This window comes from Rhinichthys klamathensis, unplaced genomic scaffold, assembly GCF_029890125.1.
Source record: "Rhinichthys klamathensis goyatoka isolate OS25496 unplaced genomic scaffold, OSU_Roscu_1.1 h1tg000301l_1, whole genome shotgun sequence".
Classification (NCBI taxonomy): Eukaryota; Metazoa; Chordata; class Actinopteri; order Cypriniformes; family Leuciscidae; genus Rhinichthys; species Rhinichthys klamathensis.
In genome coordinates, this window is record NW_026606820.1 from 2,566,165 (window position 1) to 2,579,240 (window position 13,076).

The window sequence follows — 13,076 nt, forward strand, 5'->3', positions numbered from 1 at the left end:
TATATAAAAAATTAATTTAGATTTATCGGCCAATATATCGGTTATCGGCTTTCAAATGTAAAGAATTATCGGTTATCGGTATCGGCCAAAATGTTCATATCGGTGCATCCCTAGAATTGATAAAATGTATTAGATAATGACTCATCAACGCAACCTGCAGAAAGTCTCACTGAAACATCTCCACCCCAAATGCACAGAGTAATATATATTTTTATAAATTGTTTGCGTGACCCAACTGGCTCAACATTGCCTCAACCAATGGCGAGAGATTGTGGCAAGGCTATAGCCTGATCTGTTTTGATGTGTTTGAGTGTTCTTACAATTCTGTTCCGTGCCATTGTTGTTGGAGAAATTACACTTCACATTTAAAGACTATATAAAGATTCCTTAAAAACCTATCGACTGCCTGTCTGGGACTGAGGGTGTCGAACGAATGGTAATGGGTTATAGAAAGTATTCAGACATAAAGAGCAGTATTCATTCTAAAACGCACTGGCAGACGGGCCTTAAAAAATGTAGCTCAACCACACTGATAATGACAGCTATCATCTCATAAAAAAATATTCATAAGACTACACTAATCTTCCTTTTAGCCTTTTATTTCTAAACCTTTAAAAGGATCATTTGCACTGTCAGACAGGAAAGTGAAGCTACGCTCTTCCTGACTCTGGCAGATGTGTGCCAGTCTTATTTATTGTAACAACATCATTTATTGTACCATCTGGTTTTTATATGCCGCATGAAAGATGTTATTCACGATGACTCAGCAAGTGACCGCAAACAAGAACAACATTCTCAGTTGTCTAACTGACCTATAGATTAGAAACACCAGCAGTGGAAAAAAAGACAACACAACAAAAACACGAGTTGAACTTGCACAAATATCTCAAAACGATGCCTGTAATCGAACAGAAGGAGTGGACAGATTTTTAAATTCATCTATGTTGTGTTTGTTACTGAATTGGCTTGGATGAATATAATTATTGGACAGGGTTATGTCTCTCTTTGTCCTCAGTCAAAACATGTCTCCTGAACCAAATATGTTACATTATATCTGTATACAAAACACACCAACAGCTGGGTAAATGTTGGAGGGTAAGCACTCACATCCAAACACATCAGGGGTTTGTCCAAGAATAGGAAGGGACAAAACCACACAGGGGACTTGGGCTCTACAGAAATTACATTTCACCTAAAATATGGCAAGAGTGATTCCTTTGTTTCATGGAAAACCTTACGCCATGCCCCATACAGCTCAAAGGCAACATGTGGGCATAGACACTTGTAGTGACCCTCAACCGTGACCCTGAAACAGCCAGCAGGCTGAGAAACAGTATAGACAGGCACACAGGAAATCCTATCATTCCTCAGTGATGTTTCACAATGAGTAGGCCACCCTGTAAACAACATAGTTCCATATCCTTTGGCAAAATGGCTGCCCCACTAGGACAAAACATATTTTCCTAATAAAGACAGAAGGATTAGGTGGATTTAGGCCTATTTTACATCATTCCCCATTTACTTTCAGCGGGTTAAGCAATTTGGTGAATGCTGAACATCTGGTCATTCTAAGAGAATATGGAAATCCACTTAGAGGAAATTAAAACAAATGGGGGGCCGGGTAATGATTTCATGAGCAATTTCCCATATTAGGATTTCTAATAGTTCACAAGAAAAACAGATTTTATCCCGCTCGCAATGCACATCAATCACATGGCACTCAAAATTGTTCGTGAAACCTTGCAAGGACACATTTCCAGATAACGTCTGTGTGACTTTAAAAATACTTGTAAAAAAAATGAAAACGGTACAGATATTCATTCGCCCAGCTCCACCATCCCGTCAAACACATCCTCTTAACCCTAAATGAATTAAACTCTCATTAAATATGTATCCCATTGTTAATCATGTGCATGTGAAGGGCATTAGATATCAATTTGGAAAATGACTTCAAAAATCTCTTTATAGAAATAGTCCTTTGAAAAGGCCTTAAAAACTATAATTAATCAAAAGGCCGTTAGACATGGGTTCTAATGAAAGAGGGTCGTGTGCCAAAAAAGAGGATATATGTGGATCAAATGAGAAATACAATAGTACTGCCCTATTTACAAAAATAATAATAATAAATAAATAAAAAGGCACATACTCACTTTAGCTAAGCTCCCTCATTTCTAAGGAAACATTAATAAATGCAAAATTATTTTATTTTCTGTTAAGACACCCAACCGAGCCACTGAATGGTGTTTGATTATAGTGATATTGTGTTAATTATAATGATATTATTCTTTCCTCTGTCTAATAAAGCATATATATATATATTTTTTGTATTGCTTACACACAAACAATCATTACAGCTTTACTTAATTTAATTAGATTTTTTTTGTAAATGCTACAAATGATATTTTTCCCTTGTAAGGGAATCAAATGTTTACTGAAAAAATAAAATAAAATCAAAGAACTGCATTTTTGTGCTGTAAATAATTGCAGACTTCTTTTAAAAGTAGTAGTAGTTTCATATTCATATTTGAATGCAAATGAACGTCTGATCTGTTAAGTATTATTTAATGCATATATGGAGCCAAATGTACAACAGAACTCACTGACATTCTCTCACTTTATATCTAGTGATGACGACTACAGCAGTTCAATGATAAAAGCCTTTTTTATGGGCTTTGACGGAGGACAAGAGATAACTAAAAATAAGGTATTCTTGACTAGACTAGTTTGTTATCCACTGTCTTTCCATCTGCATTATTACAGGCTCAGCATTCAATGTGGTCACTCCTTAGTAAACTAGCAGGCATCAGTCATCCTAAAGGAAACACAAAGAGCTGAAGTTCTACATGTCATTTTCTCAAATGTAAGGCCACAGTAAAGTGCTGGGCTCAGTGTGACATTTTAAGTTGGAGCGTTTGTGAAAAAGCTTTGGCCAGAGGCAGTAATTTCTGTCTCATTGTAAGGATCAGAATTGTGCAGTGCAGTGAGTACTTCATATCTCTCATGGCAAGAATTTACCCTGAATTTGCATGCTGTGTGAGACATCTTGGGCAGCCTCCCCCATTTTATATCTTTACTTTTTAAACCGAACCACACATTTCTTATCAGAACACTACATTTTGGAGGGTTTAAATGCACAAAGGACAATATGTACTTCATATTCAATCAGTTTTTCTGTAATCCAAACTGAATTAAGCTATTGTCAACACGGCCTCTTTTCATTCCTGAAATAAACTGAGCAAGCTTACAAAAAACGTAATAGTTGACTCTCAACTCCATTTACTAGGCCACAGGCAATCTGCCAATCCATTATCTGTCTGCTCTACAAAAGCAGTGAACCTAGGATGCTTATCTTTACATGTGACCTACATCTTCTCTGGCACGCCCCTGTCAGTGCAGCCCCATAATGCTGCTGGGTTGCTCCACACCCTTATGTAGCAATGCCACAAATGCTCCATTTAATAAAACACATAAAAAATAGTCTATTTATTTCATACTTTCTTGTACTGAGTAACAGCTGTAGCAGTTATCGCTGCGGAAACCCTTTCGGTTCCGACTGGATTTCTCACTGGTGTGTGCATGGCATTGCAATTAACATTATTGTCGTCAACATTTACTTGGCAGATGTCTTCAAACATACTGACACTGCTTTCTTAAACTGTGAAAGTTACTAAATAAAGATTTTTCAGTGAAACATTCTCAATGACGTCTAATCTGCCTGTACATTTAGTGCGAGGGAACAGGCGGTGAACAGTGTGATTTTTCACAGATGAAGTGTGGCCCTGTTCCTCATCTCCACCCCCAACCCTGCAGTGCTTAGCACCCTGTGAAATCACGAGCCGGGATGCAGTCGGGCCCCGGAGGGCCAATAGTGCCGTACCTTTGTTCATGTCAATCAACTGCTTCTTCTTCTGCTGTCTTTCGAGTTTCTCTCGCTCAGCCTTTTCCTTTGCTAGCTTGGCTCTCTTGATCTTCTCCTCCATCTCCCTCTTCTTGTGGTTCTCCCGCACAGCATCCTGAATTGTCAGAGAGAAATAAAGACAATGGAATTAGAGGGTAAATGAGATGACTGTGGAAGAGAAGGGAAAGAAAGAAAATTCCAATTCTACTACTGAAGAAACACTATAGACAGCACTTTATAATGTGGAGTGACATACTCTAGTAACAATGGTAAGTCCATACACACTAAGGATATTGCTTATCTGCAGGCCCACACTGACTATAACTGCAGAACTCCACATAATTCAAACTTCAGTCACCCATAAAAGGGAAGAAGCCTGTGTGCACAATGTGCATATTCACTTGTTAAGTTATGACGCAAGGAACACTGTTTCCGGTTTAGAAGATAAATCAAAACATTTGCTAGTTTATTTTAGTATAACAAAAATACTGTTATTAATTTGAAAAATACTGCATACTGTATTTAAAATTATGCATCTCATCAATTTAGTTCACTCACTTGCCAAACATAGTCAAAACATGTTTTACACTTATTATTAATATTAAATGTATATAAAAAAAATATTTTTATGGAATTGTTATTGTAAACAATACAACTACTACGGCATGCCCTTGAGCTATTTTGCTCTATTTTTAGCTAATTTACACAAGACGCCTATACACATGCACACTTTTCACTCAACATTTACCACATTTTACCATGTACACAAGTCCCTTCCTAAATTCCAAAATCAGCACAAAAAATGTAAAGACAGTTCACAGATTTCATCTGAGCCTGCTTATCTGCTCTTGAACTAAAGGGACACAGTTGCAGCCTTTCTGCTTACAGTGAATGAAACAATGAGTGTTGAGAAGAGGAAGCAGACAGAGATTGTCTAATTGAACATCAAGATGGCTCCTGATACTGCCGTTGTCCCCACTGAGCTACAGTCTCCATGAGCATTAATGTGAAAGCAGATAACAGTGTCCATCCTGGATATTTCCAGTGACTGAATGCTGGCGGGGTACCAGCGAGTGGGAGAGAGGCCTGTATACAGAGACGCAGAGATATCGTCGTCCTCCTCTCTTCTTCTGTAAATGCCACGGAGGTGTCAGGCGGTATGAAGACGGCGAGAGGGCTAGACGGAGACGCTCAGAGGGCACAGAAACACAGCAGAGGAGAGAGAATAAGCCACTTCTACATAACCTTTCCAGCACAGCAAAGGTCTCTTCACCCCAGGCCTGCACCACTAACCTGACAGGCTTTCCCTTAAAGGGAGGAATGAGTGTTTTGTGTACGTGTATATGTGTGTGTCTTGTTCTTTCTTGGTAGGATATAATGAGTGTCGACAGTCTGGCCCTTTCAGACTCCCTTAGGGTTTTCGACATGCGTGTCGTTTTCGGTGCTGAGACAAGGATCATGGCTACAGTGTGGGAGGAGAAAAGTGCAGCTCATCATGGTGGTCAATCGCGGAGTGGCCGTCAAGCCCAGGAACAGGAGCTCACTGTCTTTTCATGAAATGACAAGGACATGGATGAACATGAGTGAGAGAGATGCAACTGTTTCAGATTTGCATTTTGCTGCAAAAATAATAAGTCAGCAAGGAATAAACCCAAAACTTGTTCTAATAAAAGTAATTGAGTCAGCATGCATATGGCTGTCCAAAGAGTGCGAAAAGGAATTCTATATTCATCTATTCATGCCACAGAGTGACAACAAAAATTTGCATAAACAATTCTTCCTGTTATTATTGTGATTTTGCATTTTCAAATAGAGTATTATGAAGCTACAGGATTGTGGGTCTCCAAAACTGACAGTTCAATCTCATTCTTGTAATTGGAGATAGCATCAAGCTCATTGTCAAGCGTTAGATTCTTAATTGAAAAATCATTTATTCATAGCAACAAAAAATAATTCCTGCTGGCAAAAGTTTTTATAAACAAACAAACAATTCTGACTGCAAACACGATTACACAACATAATTATCTCACCCTCATCAAACATGCAAAAACCCTAATTACCATGGCAACAAACATGTTTTCAACCCTTTGCCTGATGCCAATTAGCCTAGGGCAGTATTTATGATTTTTATCAATTTTCTTAATTGTGTTTTAGGTATTAGGAAGCTTTACATGAGATAAACAACACCCAGAGGGAGTGCTTTTGAATATCACTCCCATAGCGCGAAACGTCTGTGCTATTGACTACAAAGGACAGAATCACATTAGCATAAAGCAAAAACGATGGTGGGATGGTGTGCTTTTTTGCTGTTTCTACATGTAACACGTACGTCTGCTTAGGAGAATCAAATGCAAAATTTAGACCATGATCATGTTCTTGCTCACGAACGGCCGAAGAGCATTCATCTGAGCTGCACGGTCTCACGGAAATTTGTTTCTAGTGGTCACAGTGCCTCTGACTGTTGCAAATTCAAATGGCATCCCCATCGGTCCTCCTTGCCAGGGAAAGCTGATATCTCACGGTTGCAGATACGCTCTATGCAAACAAAAGGTAAAGGTTAGTTAAAAAAAAAGAAGAAGATAGAAATAAACAGGAAGGATTGAAATCCACGGGAAGTCCTGTGGTTGTCAGCGGTGGCCACCAATCAATATGTTAAGGCAAATTAGGCCGGCTAATTGTGTTTGCACACTAAATAATCCAAAGACATTAGGAAAGCTGATTACAGGGGGAAAAGTCTTCCTTAAAACGGTTTTGGTTAATTAGAGTACTCAGAAAGGGTTATTTAAAAGTGAGAGAGATAGCGCTCTATCCGTCTGTCTTAGAAAGGACGATGCCGTAAAAACAATTTTTAAACCTGTATGACTTGGAACCAAAAAATAAGATACTTTGCCTACCACTGACTTTCATGGTTCTTCTTTTCTGGTCAGCAGAAGAAAAAAAGTCTTACAGATTTGGAATGACATGAGTAACTGGTAACATAATTTTCATTTTTAGGGGAATTATCTTTTTAAAACCCTGAGTTAGTAGAAGGATGAATATTAATACAATCTGACACACACTAAATATTAACAATGAATAAACATCCATCTTGAGTGAAGAAAATGTGGGAGGATTTGATCAAATTTTCAGTTGGATGAATCACCAACTTGATCTGCTAATAGGAAAGACGATTATAAACAAGCAATTTACTTCTAACACCAATCAACACAACAAACCCACCTGGGAAAAGCACATTTTATGTAAAAACGCAGCGTGTTTTGCGATCTCTAGATTGGTAAGGCTACGTTCGGCGGGCTTTTGTCCACAGTGCTGTTTGCATTACTCTAGGAGAGGGATTGCAGCAGAACTGAATTTGCCAATATGGACTCCATCTACCCCGAGTGTGTTTATGCATGCTGGCAAGCACAGGATAGGATGCTGTCCTTCCAGGCAGCCACTGAGGACTAGATGTCTTTGTAAATATATTCACTGGGTACATGTGCAGCAGAGTGACACTAAGGAAGCGCACTCCTGCTGCAATCCTCCATTGTGGAGGAGGCTTTGTAGTCCCTCCTGTTTGCCCAGCCTTATGGTAGAATATTTGAATAGTCTTGTGTTACGCACAGAGACAAAAAAGGGTGCAGGGGCTCTATAATTCATTATTATGTTTTTTTGGGTTGGCCATCATATATGTATTGCCCTACACGCAATGCATACTCACTTGGCTATTCAAGGAACACTTCCGGGAAAGGAAAAAAAAACAGAGTGAGAGAAACGGAGGACAAAAAATCCACACCACAGATGGGCCTATTTGGCCAAAACAAAATGTACACTAACTGAACCAATTTGATGATATTTGAGTTATTTATTTATTTATTGGATCATATTAGTTTTCAGCAGGCTGTGAGAGGCCTACAAAATTGCCAAGAGTGAAAAGTGGCCGATGTTGTGTGTGTTGACTCAAATATTAGACCAATCTAAAGGGACTGTCACGGAACGCACGACAACGCCTCCTCCTGGTTTCACTAGATCCCTCTCTCCTGCATACTAGGACTTCATTTCCCTAATCACCTCATTATGCTTTCATCAGCCTCACCTGTGCACGCTCAGCTACCCTTTATCTGGACTGTTCTGTGCCCATTTGTGAAGTATTGTTTTACCCAAACCCTGTCTCAGTTTGTATCTCTGGTTTCTCTGTGCTTGGACTTGATCTTTTGTGTTTGAACTTGGACTCTGAATTCATTTTGTGAACCTTTGCTGCCTGCCTCTGACCTTTGCGTGTTTGACTTCGATTCTGGATATCCCTTGACTACTTTTGAGTTTCTGTCGGCTTGTTCTCTGTTTGTCATCACCTTTAATAAATATCTGCAAATGGATTCGACCGTCTCCGCCTCTACATCACAGGGACACTCCATTGGGTTTAATTGCGATCACTCACATTGGCTGTGTGGTGGAAATGAAAAACAGGCAGTGATGACACCACACTACATCACAATTCCCATTACTAGCATCATCATTATCATTATTCTCAGGGACGACATAATACATTAAGCCAAAGGCCCTCGATAACTGTATGGGCAAGCATATATGTATTGGCACAAATATGCACGTTCACAAACACACACACTTGCATTCTATTGATTAGCTGAGTCATGCTTGTTGTGTACCATCACTGTGGCTCAATCTCTGCTGACTTTTTTGGTGTAACCAGTGGCTCACTCCATTAACATGTGAGATTGTTAGTTCATCACCATCTGCTGCACTTTGAAAAGACATTAATATACTGATATTCATCCACAGCCGCTAGTCAGGATTACTTACAGAAGACGAAGACACAGATGAAACTGTGCACTGGATAAATTGATGGGACGATCTGAAACAAACTTCATGTGCTGAAATCAAATTTAATTTCTATTGACTCTGAAAAGAAATATAGCTAATGGGTTCTCTTATCTGAGTGTGCGCGCTTTTTGAGAACGGGCAGGCAGGGCTTTTTTTGGTCCTACCAAATGGATGTGTCACTCAGGCAATTTAACATACAGCAATGTGGGCTATTTCTGAGGATAGATGTTGATAAAACTATGAGGTGCCATAAATATGCTATGGTGAAATGTATATTATTTGGAGGGCTCTATCATGAATACAAATTTCTTTCATAACATTTCCCTGCCAAAGATTCACAAAGTACATTTGCAAATATTTGGCCAACATCCGGTCGTAACATGTTCAGTTATGAGTAGTAGGATTTTGGACCAATGGGACTCAAAGTGGGCGGGTCTATCCAGGAAAACCAAGCGACCGATGGCATGTTCTGTCCTGGCTGGTTAGGGCCAACAACTTGTATCGCATTTAAATTGATCACATTACTTCTGGCTATGTAAGGGATAATCCATGGCTAGTTGTGCATTAAACGATTTTAATGCATGACATGGAGGCAAAGAACCGTCGTTGCTAAGAAATATAATGTAGTGATTCAGTAGCGAAGCTATTTTATAACTAAAAGTCGGAGGGCAGCGTTGATTAGTTTCTGTGCTCCTGAATGTTCGTGTGTGTTTCAGTCTTCAATGAAAACAGCGCATTAATATAAAACGGTGATACAACTGACTTAGAACTACCTGTGCATCAAACGCTTTTATTGCACACCTTCCAGCCAATCAGAATTGAGTATTGAGACAGACCATGGTATAAGACACAATATCACATTCCCAGCATATAGCTACCAAAAGAGCTCTCAGCTGTTATAAATGCATTTGACTGGGAAGACATGCTTGGACATGTAAATACAAGTCGTTTTTTTCTTTTACACACAACAAAACAAAACAAAAATAAAATAAAACAAATAGAGACAAAAAAGAAGAAAGAAAATAAGTAAAAATTACACATGCAGGAATAAAGGCCACACATGGAATATTCGTGGTGCCATTGGACATCCATCCATGTGTTCTCTACCAGCTCTGCTCTTTTCTTTTATTGAAGTCTAAATCACTGATAACTTATTTATAAAGAGCTATTCGCTTGAGAGAATAATTTATTTTTTACAGGCATTCAACGCTATATAGTGGAGGGAGCGCCGTGTCATGTGTTGCTAGACTTTGATCAGAGCGTATTGTGGAAGAAATTTAATATGTTCTATCTGTATGACTTATATCGTATATGTATCGTATACGTGCAAATGTGTGACTAATGTACGACCGAGACAGAGGGCCTCCACTACAAGGGTAGCATATGATAAGCAAATCTAACTAAGTTCTTCATTTGGCCTAGAGAAATAACCTTGGGGGGGATTCAGGACTATAAAGAAGGAAGAAAGCCCTCCTCTCATTGTCACACTCTGCAGGCACTTTGTATGACTGTTGACCTTTGCTTGCAAGGGAATAAATAATCTTTAAAGACAATTGTTATATGTTTGTCTCTTATTCAGTAATAGAAAATTGTTTGCCACCACCGTATGAAAGTTGTTTTTTAGATATGGTTGAGAGGGGTGAGAGAAAAGCCTCAGACAAGGAGACCTTGCCATTCACTGTAATGTTTTTTTAAGACTTTGTGCATACCTTCACGTACTTAAATATATACGTGTAAAAAAAATCTATAGAGACTCCTGTGTGTGGAGGCATTCTGCCCTCCTCCTCAAGTCCATATCGAGGTTCCATTTTAAATAAAAATGATCCTAATCCCATGATGCTCTCACCACAGTGAAGCTAAAAACTTCTCACAGCGTAAATGTTCTTTGAACTCAACTGCAAAAGGAGTTTCATGAAATGTTCTCCATCCAATAGAAATTCTCAGCATGTAGGTGCCATCATGTTCAGTAAACAAAAGTTGACTTCTTGTGCAGGATACATTTGAAATGTTGTGCAACTTTTATGCAAAATATTAAGAAGCTTGTAAGAGATGTAAAATTTGTGTATTTACATTTATTAAAAAAGTGAATAGATAAGAAAACATACAAATTCATTCATTTAAATGATTATTAAAATACGAATAGCTATAATTGTCATTATTATAAAACATCAATATTAAATCATTATAAAATGTGTATATTAAAATTAATATTTTACATACAAGTTTTCACAAAGTTCAATTCAACACTCTTTAAAAATGCACACATTTTTATGCAGAATATATGTATTATATAACATTATTTATATAATCCCTAAGCCCCATTTAGGTTTTAAGAAGCAAATACAAGTCAGACTTTAAGAACCTAAAAAAATATCAATTAGCTGGAAATCTCATATCTTCTTTGTACAGTGAGATGTACTTGAAACGCCTCCCCTGGTTTCGCTCTCAGTCTGGATAAATCCCATCCTATCAGCAATAACCTAGTCCTACCTGCCTAAATCCAAGGTAGGGATTTTTTGTTATGTGACAGGGGGGAGGCGTTGCCTTGATACTCACCAAATACAGAAGCTAACGAAACTTTGAAAGGATAAGCTTCTGAGACTCTTTTATCTGCATGGGAGCCACACGTTTGGTAATACATTATACATTCCATTCTCAGCACGGTTTATGTATGCTTTAATCTGCCCAATAAACCTGTCCTTCCATCTCTTCACCACTGTGAGGATAATGTCTTTATCAAATATGATAAAACAAGCTAAATCACCACATGCACTCAAGACAAGGCCAGCAGCTTTAGTTTTGAGTGGCGTGCTATTACTTAAAACTATGCACTGATAAAAAGGTGTGTGTGTGTGTGTGTGTGTGTGTGTGTGTGTGTATATGGAAAAGAACGTGAAGTTAGAAAGAGATTTGTGTTCTCACATTCCAAGTGACGGAAGCTGCCCAAGCAATCCTAAACTTAATCATACTGTTATCCAGCAACCCTGACCTGTGCCATCTAGCTGTGGGGAGGGCATCAGAAGTATTAATTAGAATATTATCTCCACCTTCTCTCAAAGACTCAAAGCCAGATTTATAAACATTAGAGAAAGAAATAGAGGAAAGTAAAAAGAAAAACATAAAATCTCTTCAACCTTGAGGAGTGCAAAGATCAGAAGATAGAAGCACTCTACTGAGGAAGAACAGGTAACAGTGTTTCTGTACTCACCATGAAGAGGTTGCGGAAGTTAGCCAGGTCTCCAAAGAAGTCCTCGACACTGACTGTGTGGGGGTCGAAGGCGAAGTAGCTCCCCAGGCTCTCGTAGAGCTTCTGCATATTCTTGTGCATGGTGGAGAGCTTCTCGTACTGCTCTCGCGAATGCTTGGAGAAGCCGTGAGAAAGATACAGTTAAGGAAGGATAAGCAGGGTATTGTACAGTGATGGATAAACATCGACAAAGCAACTTGCTGCCCTCCAAATCCTTTCCACAATCCTTCAACAAAAGAGGTCACCTGTGGAAAATTGAGCAAAGCCACCGCTTCTCTGCAGAGGTCAAGCGAGACAAACAGAGGCATTCAATAACCTCTCCATCTAACTTTGGAGTCATTGGCGCACTGAGCTATTAATGGATAGAGGAAAGTTTCATTGTCTGGGGGTCTAACACAAATGCTGGAGGGAGTACCTGATTGCAGTCATTGCTTCTCCCAACAGAGCATGCCGAACCCCCATGAGAGATGCGCTTTGCAATTTAAAGAGCAGATAAAGGCAGGTTCTCTCACTGAATGGCTATTGACAGCTCATGTCAGGGACGTGCAGTCTCACAGCTCACGAGGCGCACGTGGACCGCCCCTGGCCTCGTAAACCACACACACACATACGTAAACAAACAGGTAGCGCTTGCCAATAGCCTCGCTTTCTTTATGCCGCATGCTAATAAAGCCGCATGCCATACATAGACTGTGATTTAGCTGCACATATTCAGCCTTCATTTCCAGGTGATTGTGGTTCCTGGATTCAAAGCGGTGCGGATGGGCCGAGATTGCCCTTTTGAAGGAACAGAGAGGATATATCAAATCCACGTCTGGCATTTTATTCAAGCTATTCATCTCAACTTCTCAGATGTGAGGATGCGAGTGCTGTCCTGTAAACATTTTTTTGCAACAAGTTGAATGAAACCATCTAACTTAATAAACAAATATTATGTTTTCTGATGAGAAATTTAATTGAGAGGAATTTTGAAGGTTTCCCCAAAACATTAAAGCTGAAGTGTCATTTCTTCAGCGTTATAATACTATCTCTTATCGCATTTAATGTAAAATATGTAAAGTCAACTATGCCAATTGTAGCTCGATTTTCCTAATAAAGCTGGGCACACAC

At 39.1% G+C, this 13,076-nt stretch overlaps 1 protein-coding gene across 1 annotated transcript in view; it reads right to left on the reverse strand.

The window, feature by feature from the left end:
* diaph2 (diaphanous-related formin 2) overlaps nucleotides 1-13,076 on the reverse strand; it is a 559,427-nt gene that overhangs the window by 66,472 nt on the left and 479,879 nt on the right. The window contains exons 27-28 of the mRNA XM_056270265.1: nucleotides 11,928-12,092; nucleotides 3,878-4,013 (exon numbers count right to left, since the gene is read on the reverse strand). Coding sequence (XP_056126240.1) covers nucleotides 3,878-4,013; nucleotides 11,928-12,092 — 301 coding nt within the window. The remainder of the gene's footprint in view (nucleotides 1-3,877; nucleotides 4,014-11,927; nucleotides 12,093-13,076) is intronic.